At 40.4% G+C, this 16,203-nt stretch overlaps 2 protein-coding genes across 4 annotated transcripts; both read right to left on the bottom strand.

Annotated features, from left to right (window-relative positions):
* Nucleotides 1-97: 97 nt before the first annotated feature.
* akt2 (v-akt murine thymoma viral oncogene homolog 2) lies at nucleotides 98-10,698 on the bottom strand. The gene is made up of 14 exons (XM_071495697.1): nucleotides 10,234-10,698; nucleotides 8,290-8,465; nucleotides 8,044-8,175; nucleotides 7,816-7,927; nucleotides 6,800-6,953; nucleotides 5,852-5,983; nucleotides 5,606-5,671; nucleotides 5,431-5,499; nucleotides 4,845-4,967; nucleotides 4,465-4,593; nucleotides 3,783-3,997; nucleotides 2,515-2,602; nucleotides 2,330-2,432; nucleotides 98-2,186 (listed from the first exon to the last, which is right to left on the bottom strand). Exons 2-14 carry the CDS (start codon nucleotides 8,333-8,335, stop codon nucleotides 2,107-2,109), a joined length of 1,449 nt encoding a protein of 482 aa, XP_071351798.1. The 5' UTR covers nucleotides 8,336-8,465; nucleotides 10,234-10,698; the 3' UTR covers nucleotides 98-2,106.
* A 353-nt stretch (nucleotides 10,699-11,051) lies between these two features.
* On the bottom strand, nucleotides 11,052-15,995 carry dhx40 (DEAH (Asp-Glu-Ala-His) box polypeptide 40). Of its 3 annotated transcripts, none has more exons than XM_071495696.1 (18): nucleotides 15,975-15,995; nucleotides 15,593-15,808; nucleotides 15,242-15,387; nucleotides 15,031-15,150; nucleotides 14,644-14,880; nucleotides 14,440-14,506; nucleotides 14,216-14,347; nucleotides 14,017-14,116; nucleotides 13,813-13,899; nucleotides 13,475-13,657; nucleotides 13,300-13,380; nucleotides 13,028-13,185; nucleotides 12,585-12,699; nucleotides 12,313-12,421; nucleotides 12,010-12,104; nucleotides 11,832-11,901; nucleotides 11,467-11,695; nucleotides 11,052-11,272 (listed from the first exon to the last, which is right to left on the bottom strand). In XM_071495696.1, the coding sequence occupies exons 2-18, from the start codon at nucleotides 15,759-15,761 to the stop codon at nucleotides 11,151-11,153; spliced, it is 2,220 nt and encodes a 739-aa protein (XP_071351797.1). In that variant the 5' UTR covers nucleotides 15,762-15,808; nucleotides 15,975-15,995; the 3' UTR covers nucleotides 11,052-11,150. The 3 variants fall into 3 exon arrangements, with proteins under 3 accessions (XP_071351797.1, XP_071351796.1, XP_071351795.1); XM_071495695.1 differs by lacking the exon at nucleotides 15,975-15,995 and adding an exon at nucleotides 15,924-15,952; XM_071495694.1 differs by lacking the exon at nucleotides 15,975-15,995 and having other exon boundaries at nucleotides 15,593-15,972.
* Between the last annotated feature and the right edge of the window lie 208 nt (nucleotides 15,996-16,203).

The following is a 16,203-nucleotide window of genomic DNA, read 5'->3' as shown; positions in this document are numbered from 1 at the left end:
ACTATTTAAAACCAAATTACTGGCAGTTAGCATCTTTGCTAGTTGACTAATGCTCTATTGGAAACCCCTTGAAATAAGGAACTTAATCAAAAAGAAAGCAGTTTAAAAACTTTTAATATATATATTTTATATAATGTATACTTAAACAAGACAATGTGTCTTCCAAAATTTGAGAAACAGATGGACAAAAAGGAGGGGAAAAAAAACAAACAAAAACAGAACAATGACAAACATAAAGGTCTTGATGTTCCTTTCGTGAAGCTCAAAGAGCAACATCTCTTCCAGCAATATGGAATTATAAAATGCTTGTCAATAAGAGCACATTTGTGCTGTCCAAAGCTTCTCTCCATCATGTGCCGTCATGATTTAAATTATGCAGGTTTTTAATTTCAACAACACAATACATCAGCTGATGTTTCGATTAGTTCCCTGTCTGTAGGTTGAAGGATGGTCGACCAGCTCATGCAGCGTTTCGTTGGGATTGTAAACCTGCAGACTGTTGCTCCAGACATAAAACTACATAGACTTAAGTGCTCCGACACAGCATTAAAGAAAAACAAACCAAAGACTCTAAACATCAAATGTGGAATCATTTGAAGTATTAAAAATCCACCAAGTCAGTCAGTTTTCGGCCTCATCATAAAGACTTAACAACGATTGAACTTTTTCATTCTTTAAATACAGGAACATTCAAACGCTTATTTCAAAAATATTTTAAAACACTTACAATGATATTAAAAATAGAAAATGAACAAAAGATTGGTGCTTAACTCCTCAGCTAGGGAGTGAGAATTACTGGGCCGAGGACAGCGAATGGCTGTGTGCGTCTACATTGGTCTCTGTAGGGTTTGGGATCAAACTGCGGTCAAGCATATGGTCTAATTTTCTCTTTCCTTCTATTTCTCCTGTACTTAACACATAGCGTGACTGGCCTTAATGAACACACACCTCTAACCAGCAGCTAATTGGTTGGTCAGTCAGTCTGGACACAGCATCATGGACTCCCAAGAGCCTTACTGCTGCATTGCTTACAGTTAGATTAATGCGGCATTTAAAACAAAGATTAGCCATGCATGAGATCCCAGTTTCTAATCCTGACTGAGTCAATTTAGCGCCAGGCTGGTCAAAGCAATCATAACTTGCATGCTTTTTCCCCCTTAAAAAAAAAAAAAAAAGGCCATTGAGTGTGCCATGTAGTGTCCTCTTGTCAATATTCCAGCAATAGTTCAGAGTTTTTAAAAATATGCATTAAAACAGACACAAATAGATGGTAGAGAATCAAAATGGTTGTTCATACATTCTCCTGCACTTATATGCACACACATATTACATTCACGCATCCACTCAAATACACACATGCAGTGCAAACACAGAAATGCCAACCCTCCTTGCCCTCTCCCTCTTCTCCATTTCCCCCTACTGTAGGAACAGTCCCACACTTGATTTGTAACAGCAAGTTCCAGAAAGAGCACTTGTTAAAAAAAAGTGAAATATAAAAACCAAAAAAAAAAAAGCAGAAATATGGCTTTACATTTAAAACCGTAACGATTGATGAAATGAAAATTTGTCTTTTCCCCTAAAATCTTTTCCATTTTCCTAATTTTGATTATAATTCTATCAAGTATGTTTGTGTATATATATGCAGTCTATGCATGGATTGGTTGGTGTTGATGTGTGTGTAGCATGGGTACAGCTGGTAAAGAGGTGGTACTTGCTGGCATAACCTGGTTTTCAAAGTATCAAGGCTTTGATGTGGTGCCCAGTGTAGTGCAGCAGAGGTCCTGCAGGGAGGCCTAAAGCCAACCCCGAGAGGACGTACAGATACAAAGCTGCCAGTCTATGCACACAAACCTGCTGAGGTCAGTCGTTCACAGCCTATGTGTTCTTTTCATAATCTATAATCTGTCTTTCCTGATTTGCCAGTATGTGTCTGTGTATGTGTGTGTGTGTGTGTGTGTGTGTGTGTATGTGCACGCGTTAAAGACCAAATGAAAATGTGTCTTGTGCCAGTTGTCATTGTGTCGTTCGGATTCCCCAGCAGTGCAAGTGTGTATGTGGGATTGTGATTGTGTGTTAGCCTGCCTGCTTGTTCAAGAGTCTAAGTGATCATTCCCGTATGCTGGCAGAGTAGGAGAACTGAGGGAAATGCGTACGCTGATCTGAATCCTCTGCATCTAAACTGTCATCTGCAGTAGGCACAATGGGAGAGGGGAGAGAGGAAAAAAAAACATTCAAAAGTTTAAAACAGACGTAAAGACTCATAATTTAAAAAAACGTGAAACCAATCTTCAAGCACATGTAAAAGATGCACAGGAACAGATGTACTTACACTTATCTGGAGGAGTTATTGTAATGCTTTGTGCTGTGAACTCATCGTCAAAATAGCGCGTGTCTGTCTCTGATGTTACCTGGGGCTTGAAGGGTGGAATCAGCTGAGGGGAAGGAGAAAATCAGTCATTTTTAAACTCTTGTTTTAAATGTCACAACATTGTTTTTTCCCCCTTAATCTCTCACCTTTTTTTCAGTCACATCCTGCCAGTTGATGGAGGTGAAGAACTTGTGGCTCATCACTTCTTTGGCATCGTCTGGTCCGCCTCCGAGCCTGTAAACAAAACAAAAACACTATCATTATCACCCACTCATCAGCCACACACAATTGTGCAAATACTGTCATTAGAAATGCACATCAAGCATTAATGTTGTGTTGTTCTTCCCCTGACTTATATTTACCAATTTCTTGACAAATTTATTCTTCATTTCCTTACTGCTTACAGGTGCATGTGTTAGTAAGCCTGCAGGCAGAACTCAATGTGCTAATAATAGCAGTTGTTCGACTGTTACCAGAAATACTCGGGCTCAACCAAAACAACAATCAATTATGTGCTTGTGTAGTCATTACCCTGTACCAAAACTAATCAAGAGGGAACACGAGCTTAAATAATGTGGTTACTTATTTTATAGCTGAATACATTGTGCCCTGGAGCGCAGTGGAAGACTCAGAAAACTAATCAAGTGCAACAGACCAAAATCCCAGGAAGAAAATGTTTTTCTCAATGTTTTTCTGCATTTCCAGGAGGCAGACATTCAATTGAACAGTCAAGTATGCACACTGAAAGAGTATGTAAACAGTAAACAGCATTTAACTAACACAACTAGAGCCTCATTATTTGCCCCTCAAGGATACATCTATATTAGCATAAGTATTGACTTTGATAATTAACAAAAAACTGCAGCACACAAATCCCTATGATATGTTTGATGCAATTTACACACTAATCTACAGTGATGCCATAACAGAGAGCACAGCATCAGCAGGTGCTGTTCTTGACTTAAATGTCCCAAACAGGTACATATCTTGGTCACATTTCTTTAACAACCAAATTTAAGGAATGCTTTTTAAAAAATACTTGACTATGTTTTAAGTTTATTGAGTTTTACAATATCTACCAAAAAAGTCCAGTCCAGGTTGCTCTATCACATTACAACATTTTCTCTGCTGCAGGTCAAGGTTTCTTTCTGTATATCTTTTTTGATGATATGTCCGTATAGATACCCATAGCTATAATGGATACAATTGTTACATTATTATGTGCTTATTTTTTATCCCAATTACAATGTTGCGTCTAATTCTTACTTATTCACTTGTTAATCTTTATCTGTTGCAGTACACACACACACACACACACACACACACACACACACACACACACACACACACACACACACACACACACACACACACACACGCACACACACACACACACACACACACACACACACACCTTTGTTTAGGATCCTTTTTGAGCAGACCAGCAAGCAGGGCCTTGGCTTCAGGAGCCAGGTTCTTGGGAAAGCGTATTTCTTCCATGAGGATGAGCTCAAAGAGACGCTCGTGGTCCTGGTTGTAGAAGGGCAACCGACCGCACATCATCTCATACATCACCACGCCCAGCCCCCACCAGTCCACCGCTCGTCCGTAATCATTGTCCTCCAGCACCTGACAGGGCAGGACAGAGAGGAGTTGAGAGAGAATTAAAACAACTGATATTCAGTTTAGTTAGAGGCAGGTAGGGAGACAGGCAGGACTATCCTTTTTACATCATTGCACTTGTTTTCTAATCTCAAAATAACAGTCAGCAAATATTAAGCAGCAGCCATTCAACAGTAAAAAATGATGACCCTCGGGTAAAGTGCAGACAATGATCTCTGGAGACACTATCAGAAAACATCCATTTTACATACCAGCTTCAGTTTCATAAAAACATGATAGGCTCACCAGCTGAGTAATTGTCCTAATAGGTTTTCACATAGTACCCGACAATGAAGCTATTATCATTGTTCCAAAACCAGACTACAACCAGTTTCCATCATGGGCTCATCCAGCACTGTAACATCAGTGCTTCTTTACATAATCCTTGTCCCAAATCCTGTTGATGTCAGAGTCCACAGCCATTGTGGAGTTACCTCTGGTGCCAGGTACTCCGGGGTTCCACAGAAGGTTTTCATGGTGGCGCCATCTGTGATCCCCTCTTTACATAACCCAAAGTCTGTTATCTTTATGTGGCCGTCCTTGTCTAACATGAGGTTCTCCAGCTGTGCCGAGAAAGATTCAAATTAGAGTCAAATTAGTTCACTGGTGGGAAAAGGACTTAGAAATGGAATATGGAAGAAAGTTACACGGTTACAGTACATTATCGAAACTTGAAGAGCATTATATCTAAGAAGTAAGTTGGTGAAAATGTTGATTTTATGACAATCTGTGGTTACGGCATATTGAAGAATATGTCTCCAGCGTATTTTACAATATATTAATACTACACCATCAGAGCAAGCAGACACCTTACCTTCAAATCCCTGTAAACTACATTGCGTGAGTGTAGGTACTCCAGTGCTGATACTATTTCTGCACCATAGAATCGGGCTCTGTCTTCTGTGAACACTCTATCCCGCGATAAGTGAAAGAAGAGCTGCAAAACAATAAAAAAGTACTGTAATAAGAGATAGCTTATTTCATAAAAATCCTTTATTTGAATGTATTTTCTGTTACTTAAGTTATTTTTCTTGACATTTTTCAATGCATACTTTTAAACATTTGTGTATTCGTCATTTAGAAAATAGCTTTTTAATCTGAACTGTTGGATTGACAACCAGCCAAGTACATGCAGTAATCAGCGCAATCCCTACAATGTATTGGTGTAACAGTTAAGTTCAAAACTAATTTGATGTCATGTCTTTCAGAAACTGTTTGATGCATCATCAAATCCCACATTCAGGCCACAATGTAACCTGGTTTGGATGCTTAACAGTTGGATTTAAAATCTTAAATTGTGTTTTTCATCCCTGCTGCAATTACCCAACCCAAATGGTCATACACAGATATAGCAACACAGCAGACACAATTGTAGGCCAGATGTAAGAAAAAAAACTTACTTCTCCCCCATTTGCATACTCCATCACAAAGCATAGCCGGTCATGTGTTTGAAATGCATATTTTAGTGTCTGTCCAGAAAGAACAAGGAACAAAAATTTGTGACAGCATTACACTGAATAAACACTTCCTTAATTACAATATATTTACAAGTGCAAAACAAGTGCAATAACTCACCGTTAGAAATGGGTGCCGCGTATTTTGGAGAACTCTGCTCTCTGTAACTGTGTGTGCCACCTCATCCTGGAGGAATATACACACAGATTTGAATTTCACCAAGGGATTAATAAAGTATCTATCTATCTATCTATCTATCTATCTATCTTTCAAAGTCATAATCAGAGGATGTAATTAGAGCAAGATCACAAAACAATAGATAGCTATTTAAAGTGAAGGTTTCACTGCAACGTGATTTGCACTAACTTTAGCAATGATGACTTCTTTGCGGAGGATTTTCATGGCGTAGTACATCCCCGTGGCCTTTTCCTTCACCAGGATCACTTTACCAAATGTCCCTTTGCCCAGGAGCTTCAGGTAGTCAAAATCACTCATGGTCTGTAGGAACATTGGTCAAAGATAAGCCAAAACAAGATGCATAAAACTGCTAGTGCATTCACGCCAGAGTGAGCTTATACCCAGCTTTTCTCAAAGACACCATGAATGTTACCCTGTGAGTTTTTAACTCTTAACTTTATATGTTCTTATAAAATGTAAAAATATACCTGTCTATGAAATGTACAGTAATGGCATTTTGATGAGTCAGTGGTTCCCCATTGTACTGTCTACACTGCTGATGTTTGTGCACTACATGCTAACATGATGCGACATGCTGAAATAACTATGAATTTTTTGACTCAAACCAGAGTAGAACATTTTTTACACTGAAAAAATTTCCTTGGAAGACCTTGGGAGTTCTGGAGTGACAGGTGTGTAGGCGAGGTAGACACTGATCACCAGTTGAATAATATCACATACAAAAGCAAGAGATAATTCAAATAATGTTAGGTCCATAAAAGTAAAAGCATGTCTTACAAAACAAGGAATCAAAGTCAAACTACTCTTAAGACCCAAACACTTGTAATTTCATACTGCATCTCTGCATATATTTATACTGGATGACAAAGTCAGCAGTACAATGTCCATAAAACCAGACCAATTAATAATCACTTCAAGTGAATCATCACTGCACAAAATATATACACAAATGCTACCTTCCACTCATTTAAAGGTTGCTTTACCCTAAAAAAAAAAAAAAAAAAAAAGCTTTGAGAAAGAGGCTTAAGTTTGAACAACTTGCTCAATAAAGATGAGCTTAGCTGGACAAACAGAGCAAACATTAAGCTGCCAGGCACTGCTTGTGCAAATACTGACCACTTTTGTGTGGGATTTGGACACAGCAATCTCCATCTCCTCTGTGCCGCTGCTGTCACTTGGAGAGCCAAATTTGATCTCCATGGGCTCCTCATCCTGCTGCTGACTCTTCAGGCTATTTGCCACAGCCTGGATCGATCGCATCCATTCCTCCCTGACCCAGAAGAAAACACACATTAACTTCATCAAATGTACCCCGCACTACTCTGAATATGGAATGGCAAAAGTTTTGGCAAAACACACAAATTGTATTCAAATTATGAATTCTTTGTATTGAGACAGATGGTATAGATGTGCCAAAAATATATATCTTAAAGGTAAAACAGCATGCTCAGTTTAGACGGTAGAGGATAATCTGTACTATTCAGATAGGGTATGCTGGGATTTGGTACTTGGCAGAGCCGATGTAAACAAAAGTCAATGACGATTGCTTGGGTTAGGGGTGAATAATCAGTTTTAATCTGGCACTGAATTCTATTTTGAGCATGATGGTCTTTCCTTCTCACACAAACTAAAATGAATTCACTGCCTGTAGTGAACAATGGCCCATTTGGACTCATGTTGGGTCTTTCTGTCCATACTTCCTTTAAAGTAAGCATTTGTCTCAACTAACAACACAATAAAGAAATCATCTTAGGGAGGCGATTTCTGTCTATGCTGTGCTCAAACATGAAGCATGTGATCCCTGATTGACTGACATCTCGACGCATCAGTGCAAATTGAATGGTTTGCCTTGACACTTATCTTATGTAAGTTGTGCTCAATTCACAACTTTAGACTTCTTCAGGTATTTAACAAAAAAATTAAAAATTGGAGATGATAGCACTTAAATAGAAAGTTTGTCTACCATGGAAAACCATGTTTTAAGTGATAGTAGGATTTTTGTTTTGCATGTAAACAGAATTTTCAGCTGCACTGGTCCAAGCCCACTACAGATAGCGCTCTTACACCTTAATTAAGCCTACTTCTACCACAGGGCCAGAAAATATAAAACCCTTGGAATTTATGTCTTTTACCTCTCTTCGTTGCTGTCCACGTGGAAGGTGCGTTCGATAACCGAGGTCCACTGCAGGCAACGAATAACAAATGTGTTGGGCCTGGGGCGCTCTGTCTTCATCAGCTGGCATTCTACAAAACACAGACACACCAGCTAACACATGAGGACCTGAAGAAACTGACAACAGAACAACACTTTGCACAATCTAATCTGTCGATTTTGCAGAATTTAATCTGGCAAAACTGACCTGCGACAGAGAAGTTGTTTAGCGGTGGGAGGCTGTGGTCACTGGACACCTCAGGCTTCTCTTTGTAGCCAATGAAGGAACCATCACTCTTTAAGATGAAGTAACGGGGTCGCCATGTTTTGATGTATTCACCTGAAAAAACACAGACAGGTGAAGCTTTTTGAGCTAACAGAGTTTTAACGACGACGACTATCACTTCAATTCAGACTCAGATGATGGACAGTGAACATGAGGGGCCCCCCTTACCTCTCTTGTGGAGCCATCCCTCTCTCACAACACTGACTTCATTCATGCTGGGGCAGAAGACTGTCTGGGTTGGGAGGGGGCTGCAGACAAGCTGGTGGAAATTGTGCAAACTGTTCCTATTGGTCAAGTGCCTGACAGTGGCTCAGATGCAAAAAACAACTATATAATATAATACCCTGAGGAAAGGAACAGAAACAAACACTGTTAATTCAGGATACAAGACAGGTCTCAGATTGTCCATTACATACAAAAACAATGGTCATTGTATCCTGGTGTAGCTTTAACATGTAAATGTCAGTCACATGATAAGGGCTATAAAGCACCCACATCAGAAAAAAACATCACAAAAGTTACAGCGTGTCATGTGAATACCTAATATATGAGTGCACTTTTAGTCTTTGTTAATAATTAATAACCTCCGCTAACTCGTAAAGGTGTGAGCAAAACAGCTTGATGGCTTCAAACTATTTATAATTTAACTCCTTTCCTCAAATAAAAAAGCATAGCCTTGAGGATTATCTTTTCACACCCACTTGTCTTTTTGAATGTAGAGGAACACTGAAAAATAAATATGAAACGACATAGTGCCTAAAGGAAGTAAAACTACAGCCAGAGAGGTGGAGGTGAACACACAAAGTGAAACTGATTTCTCATAACAAAGGAAATTTTCTGTGTATTGCTCTTGATGCCTATCTGAGTCACTACAGCACTGCGCTTGAATAAAGACCTCTCCTTCCGAGGCACTCTGTTGTCTTGAAACAACTCCACAACAAAGAAAACTGCTGAAATCTGCAAGTCTGCTCAACCCTTATATCTCTCCATCTGATAATTCTGACAGTGACATTCAAACAGAGACTAGTGTAATGACTATCATGACCACAAGCTAGATATCAAAACTCCAGGCACTCCTATCACCTTTTGCAACTGTCTCTAACATCTCCTGTTTCTTCAGTGTCATGTTATATAACATATAGATGATCCTGGTATTATAGTGATATCAGGTAACAATCAAAGAATTGTGGGGTCAATGAAACTGATCTAACAATTAGAAAAAAGGCTGCAAAACTCTTTGTTGTCAACTGCAATAACCTCCCACAGCTTCTGCTGAATGTTTGAGGAGAGGCCTTCCTGATCCAGGGTCAGCTCTGAATCAACAGCTTATGTTAGATAATAGGTTTACCAGAATTTCACAGTATTTCAGTGAAAGTGATGGGGTTGAATATTACAGTGCATAGAGTCACCAGAACAAAGGCTGTTTGAACTGCTTTGTTTACAAAGATAAAAACAGATAAGGCTCTCGACTTCAGCCTTTTTTATGGCCATTACAAGTGCATCCGATGGTTGTTTATAGCTGTACACCTATTTACCTCAATGGCAAGAGTAATAGACAGCTGCTGTTTGAGATAATAAATAAGATGCATAACTTCTCACTGTACACTACACACCAATTTGTCTTTACAAACAGGACATCAGGAACAGTAATATACAGTAAAGTAGTGTGTATATAGTTTACATGCAACGCAATTTGAAGAAACGATAAACCTTAAAAATAACAGATAATTCGACGCAATTAATGTCCGGACACTGTTCACCATCACGATTACTAAGAGCCCAACGTAAACACCATCGTAACGTTAACACATCCTCATCCTTTCAGTGTAGCGGCTAGCTAACTAAGGTAAAGTCAACAAACGTACCTTCCAAGTTCAGGACAGGTCGTTGGCTTGTCTACCGTAGCTTCACAATAAATAAGTTACTACAACACTTCAGCAATAGCCGATGGACAGTCTGGCCAAGTGGCGCGCCAGACAGCAGTGAGGACACTGACCATGACCGCATTACGATTAAACAAGGCAGCTAGCCAAAATAGCTTTCAAGCTAACAGCTAGTTAGCATGTCAGTTAGCCACTTGCACTACTTCTCATTACCCCGGCTTTTATTTACCTCGACTCCGGTGACAAAAGATACACCCAGCCGTTCGTACTTGAAGGGGCTCAGATGTGCGCCACACCAAGGTCCAAACAGTTATTAGTCGAAGCTTGTGTGTACTGAACTCTGTCAATGATCACACAGCTTTAGCGGACTGCTCGCTGAGCTTGTTTTCTTCTCTCACAACAGGAGCAGCGGCGGCGGCGGCGGCGTGCTTGGTCAGTCGCTGCTGCAGTGACTCACTGAATCGTATGCAAACCAGCCAGAGAGTGAAGTCCACTGAGCTCCAACTTGATGGATAGTTATGTTGAATACGATTAAAAATAATTTCCAAATCCCGGATAGATTTAAAAAAAAAACACAAAAAAAAAAAAAAACGCCTCTTTATGGGTTTAATGTGGATAGTTGCCTGCTTAGCGTGGAAGCCCTCCGTCCCAGCCAGACAGTACAGCAGCCCCGCAGACTCACACAACAGGAAGTGACGTACGAGGCCAGAGAGGGTCCACTGCACCTGAACAATCGGTGTGAAAGTACATCAAGTACTACACGGTAACCTTATCCTCACCCCTGCTGTACACTCCTGGATTACACATTGTCAGAAAGATGGACAGTGGCAAAGATGTCTAAAAATTAATATGAAATGTCCCAAAAAATGTGTTTAACCAGTGTCCCCACCTCCTCTGTGAACCAATAGCTTTCTTTCAGTCTATTTACAGCTTAAAAATAAAGTAAAATTTTTCTTTAGATGTGAACCTTGTCAAAGATCCACAAAACTAACCACTGCTACAGCATTTGTGTGTAAAGTGAGGATATTAAACAAGAGAGAGGCAATGTTACAAATGTAACAAAAGTTTATTATTCAGGTTTCATTTGCAAAATATTCCTTGGTGAGACACAGTATGAATCATGTCTTCAAAAGCAAGCGCTTTCTGTCAAAGAGCTTTACTTTGTTGTCTTTGTTGCTTGCGTTGCAGGTAGCGAGCACGAGCATCACTGACAGTGGCTTCGTTGTTTCGCTTCTCCAACTTCTTTGTGACATCCTCAGCAGAGACCTCTGAAAAAAGAACATAAGTAATCTATGAGTTAGTTATAAGCAGAGCATAGCTTATCCATACATGCACCCAGTAAAACTCTTCATGCCCAAATGGCCTGTTAATGGACGGTGTGCTTTAGGTGGACCAAACGCTTAACCTTTAGCTCTATAACATCACAATTTCCAAATAAATATCTAATTAATTATTCAGAAACCTGGTTGTCTTTTGGCTGCTTCTCTGGTCTCCCATTTTATCATCTCTTCATCAGTCACTTCTTCTCTTGCCACACTGCTCAGTTCATAGACATCCACCTCATGGAGTTTAGGTAACAAGTCCTTCACCCACTCATATCGAATAGGACACACGGTCCTGATGTACACCCGGGAAGTCACCAGCACATCGTGGAAGATGACCCAGTTCAGCTCTACCTCCTGGTCAAACAGCTGAGAGCGACAAGGAATCATGATCACAGGGGAAATTAGAGAAGAACCATAAAAAATTATGTTCCACACATAATGTGCCTTCTATGAAAATTTAATAGATTGAGATTTTTTTTAATGAAATCAATAAGACATTTACTGATGATGACGGATGAATGTGAACCATGGATCCATGTCCATCCATTGTGCAAAATACCTTTCCCACAGACCTATTTGGGATGGAAAAAAAATGAACTGAACATCACTCACAACCAGCAAAAATCTCACAATACCTAGGGAGTTCAATATGGATAATTTCAAATAAAATTTGGTGATACCTTCTGGCAACATTTGTGAAGTATCCTGCGCACAGGCATCGTCTGAAGAGTTCACTCTTGTTACCATCAAATGTTTCTACAGGGAAATCTCTCTTCTGGGAGACAAGAGGGTGCATCCACAAAAATGTAATTCATGTTAATAATAATAGGCAAACCAAATGCTCAATAAAAAAATATTAGAATACAATGATAATAATTAATTACAGTTGTAATGTTTGCATCAATATGAAACAGTTAACAGAGCATGGATACACAAAATGCTGCAGTCAGTGGTGTGAAAATGAGTTGTGTACACTGCTGTACCTGTTGGAGGCGGAGGAGGATCTCTCGCAGCTGAGTCTCCACACTAAAGGCTGACTTCAGCGCCCTCCAGTGGATCCAGTTCTCTTTACACCACCCTGAGGGTCTGTCACTGCACAATACCAGAGAAAGGCTCACACTCATGACAGCTGTGAGAATATCATCTCATAAATTCTTGCATACATGGCAAGTGATGCACTAAAATTGACATTTATTTGTACAAACGAGAATAAATAATACAGGTTCACTTTACTGCAGTAATCAGTTAACTGTACCTGGATTTGCATGACTGAAAAATACTCAGAAGTGTGGCAAAGTCGTTCATGCTGCCGGTTTTGCTGGCCAGTCCTCTATGCTTCTTATCTGCCTCTTTCTGTCTCTCAGGGTGGCCTGCAGGAAGCATGACATCAGTTCAAACCATGTGAATTCAGAGCTCACATCTTTACCTACTCCTCTGCATATGACATTTCCTGGAACAGGGAATAAATTTATCAAGAAGCCAACACATCGATAAATAAATAAAGAAACAGTCTATATTTGAGTCACTTGCACTTGAGAGGCAAGTTTAGTATCTCTGCTATTAGACCATTCCCTTAATAAACACTGTATATTACAGATAACACAGGAATGTTTTTTTTACCCCTGTAGTTTTTAATTGCAAGCACACTTTTTGTTCTATTTTAATGTTCCCAATATATCAAAAAGCTAAATTTCTGACCTGGCCTGATGAAGATGTTCTCCACGGACAGCATGGCAGCCACAGGGAGCAGCAGGTCCTGGCAGCCGAGCGAGGCGGCTTTGAGCACGGCCCTGGTGAGGCCTGGGTGCAGCGGGAACTCCACCATCAACTCCCCTAGCTGGGTCACTCTACCTCTCCTACAGCCCACAAACCAGACACATAGAAACCATGAAATTTCAGCAAGACCTACTTAACCCACCTCTGCTGTGCTTTGAAAACCAAACACTTGGTCCACAGGTATAACCACTCACCTGTCAATGGCATCAAATTGATAGAGCTGTTTTAGTGCTTCTAGAATAAACCTCTCCTCTGGACAATCCAGGTAAGGAAACCTTAAAAGAAATGTACTCTTTATCAAAGATGCCAAAGGATGCATTAAGAAATTATGAAATGAAATAATCAGACACAGACTGGGAACCAGTGTACCTAATGACATCATGAACTCCAAGGCACTTGAGTGTGAGTATCACTGCAGTCAGACTTGTCCTCTGGATTTCTGGAACTGTATATTCAGGCATGCTCTTTTCCCAGAATTCCTTGGTATAGATTCGAAAGCATTTCCCAGCTGAGGTTCTTCCAGCTCGGCCTGCTCTCTGCTGAGCCTCGCTCCTAATCACAGAAAATCCCCACCCCCCCAGAAAATAAATCTAGTCCAAATCTCTGTTGGTGAGCTTTCTTAACAACATGAGTATTTTTAATGGAAAATGACTAAAACAAAGCTATTTGCAGGTTTGAGATGGCATTTTACATTTTCCACAACTCACTTTGATATTGGAACCACCTCCAGGATATCCATGCCCACCCTGGAGTTGTGGTTGAGTTGCTTCACAAACCCGCTGTCTATGATGTACCTACATGAGAAAAGGATGGCATGATGATGGTCTTTGCACTGAGACATTTCAGTGTTGATTCAATATCACAATTTCATGGGTACATAAGGTAAACCACGGACCACAGGCCTCACTCACTTTATACCGTTGATGGTGAGAGATGTAGCTGCAATGTTAGTGGCCACTACACACTTCCTTATTCCTGGAGGTGGTGGCTGAAAGATCTGCCTCTGTTGATCTATGATGAGACCAAAAAATAAAAAATAAATTCAGACACTGATTTCAGTTTGGAAAATCTACCTTACAATAAGATGTAAGAGCTGTTGTATGTGTTTACCAGTGGGCATGGATCCATAAAGGGGCAAAATGAGAAGGCCCTCCACTGTTTGGTCCTGTACATCATAACGATAGTCTATGGACTCTGCTTTTTCATACAGCAAGTCACAGGCACGCTCAATCTCTGACTGACCTGTTAATCATTAAGAGAATAAAAGGGGCAGATTTAGTCAGTGTTAGGGTATAATCTGATTTTAGAGCTTGACAATTACCTGAGTAACTTACCTGTCAAGAACACAAGAATATCCCCTGCCATTTCACTGGTGTGCAAATCAAGGGCCATTTTCACGACCTATGGAGCAAAGGCTGTGAAATTAATCAATACCAATAAAATGGATCAAGCTAAAACAACATATCTATCATTGTGACACCAAGTTAAAGCAAAACGTAAATTTCTAACATTAAAAACTCAATACTGAAACTCAGTACCTCTTTTACATAACCAGTGCTTTCTATGTCTTTTGGTCCTACAGCAGAACCAAACGTGCAGGTTACAGGAAACGTCCTTCCAGGAATAGAAAAGACGGGACAGTCGCCGAGAAAGGATGAAAGTTTGTCAGTTTCCAAGGTGGCGGACATCACCACCACCTTTAAAGGAAAAGATCGACCCTTTGTGGCTTTAGCAGGGTTAGAGAAGGTTTTCTTCAACAAACCCAGGAGAATATCCTGCAGGAAATACAAACAATTGCTCAATGTGGGTGATGGAGGGCGAGGAGAAAGAACAAACAGTTTTTGGTTTGACTAATTGTAGGTATATTAACAGCACATTGCATTAATTATAAGTGTTCGTGTAATTCAGTGAATACATTGACTCACTGTGTTGAGGCTGCGTTCGTGGACTTCATCCAAGATCACGACACTGTACTGAGAAAGTCCGGGGTCTGCCAGGATCTCTCTGAGCAAACAGCCGTCTGTCATGTACTTCACCACCGTGTTCTGGCTCAGACAAACCACATCTCAATATTATCAGATATCCATCATAATTACACTGGATTCTCAGCAGGGCCTTCTTGTCTCCGTCTCTCACCTGTGACGTGCAGTCATCAAAGCGCACTTGATAGCCAACATCTCTGCCCAGGGTGCACTGCATCTCCTGGGCCACCCTCTGGGCCACTGTGATGGCAGCCACCCGGCGGGGCTGGGTGATGCCAATTTTGCCATCTTTACAAAAACCTACACGAAAAAAAAAAAGGAAACAGGAAATGGTTCATCCTCTGAAGTCGCAGTCACATTTGTAGCCCAACCTCAGCCTCAGAGTTGAGGTGTTGACAAAAATTGCATCATATTTTATTTAGATGTTGTCCTTCACAGTAAAAGCTACAACTACTGTGTTCAGCAGTGATGTTAGCAGGGATGGGACAGCACAATTACAGCTTACCAGCTTGATGCAGATACTGTGGAAGTTGTGTGGTTTTCCCGCTGCCGGTCTCACCGGTGACAACCAGAAAAGTGCTGTCTCTGACAGCCTGAACCAGCCTGGTGTTGTGCTGGTGGATCGGCAGGTGTTTAGACTCGTCCTTTGGGTCCAATCTCGTTGATTTAGACATACCTGACAAGTCTGAGCAACTTTACCGGCAAATAACAGTGCGAGCAGCTGAACAGGCGAAAGAAATACAAATGTTAATCTCGCCGAACACCGTTTAGTTTCAGTGTTTAGATCTTTGTGCTTTGGTCTTTTTTTTTTTTTTACAAAACACCACTTTCCTTACTTCTATCGTTTCACATACGACATGTTCGCTCCACAACATCCGCAAACTCACCCATTCTGCGTTTCTATTGGTCGAATTGTGAGCATGTGACCCAAGCTCTTCCACCACAATAAAAGCCTGGCTAGAAATAGTGTAGGAGTAATCAAGCTGTTTTTTAATTTTAATTTTCAGTGAAATCAAATTAAATGAGAGCTTTGCTGCTTGGAAACAGAGTTTAGAACCAGTAATACATGTGGTTGTGACACCAAAAGACATAATTTAAGTTAAGCAATTTCCCACT

The sequence above is a fragment of the Trachinotus anak genome, unplaced genomic scaffold, assembly GCF_046630095.1.
Source record: "Trachinotus anak isolate AG129_WGS33_773 ecotype Australia unplaced genomic scaffold, CSIRO_AGI_Tana_v1 ptg000014l, whole genome shotgun sequence".
NCBI classification, from domain to species: domain Eukaryota; kingdom Metazoa; phylum Chordata; class Actinopteri; order Carangiformes; family Carangidae; genus Trachinotus; species Trachinotus anak.
This window is presented reverse-complemented; position numbering and strand designations above follow the sequence as displayed.

Excerpts from the sequence above, each read along its gene's own strand:
- dhx40 (XM_071495696.1), bottom strand. The coding sequence starts at position 15,761 with ATGTCTAAATCAACGAGATTGGACCCAAAGGACGAGTCTAAACACCTG. Across the intron at positions 15,388-15,592 it reads ACAGTATCTGCATCAAGCTG|GTTTTTGTAAAGATGGCAAA; the intron begins GTAAGCTGTAAT and ends TTTTTCGTGTAG. Across the intron at positions 12,700-13,027 it reads GAACATCTTCATCAGGCCAG|GCCACCCTGAGAGACAGAAA; the intron begins GTCAGAAATTTA and ends TGCTTCCTGCAG.
- akt2 (XM_071495697.1), bottom strand. The coding sequence starts at position 8,335 with ATGAATGAAGTCAGTGTTGTGAGAGAGGGATGGCTCCACAAGAGAG. Across the intron at positions 5,500-5,605 it reads CGCGGCACCCATTTCTAACG|ACACTAAAATATGCATTTCA; the intron begins GTGAGTTATTGC and ends CTTTCTGGACAG. Across the intron at positions 2,603-3,782 it reads AAAAAGGATCCTAAACAAAG|GCTCGGAGGCGGACCAGACG; the intron begins GTGTGTGTGTGT and ends TTTTGTTTACAG.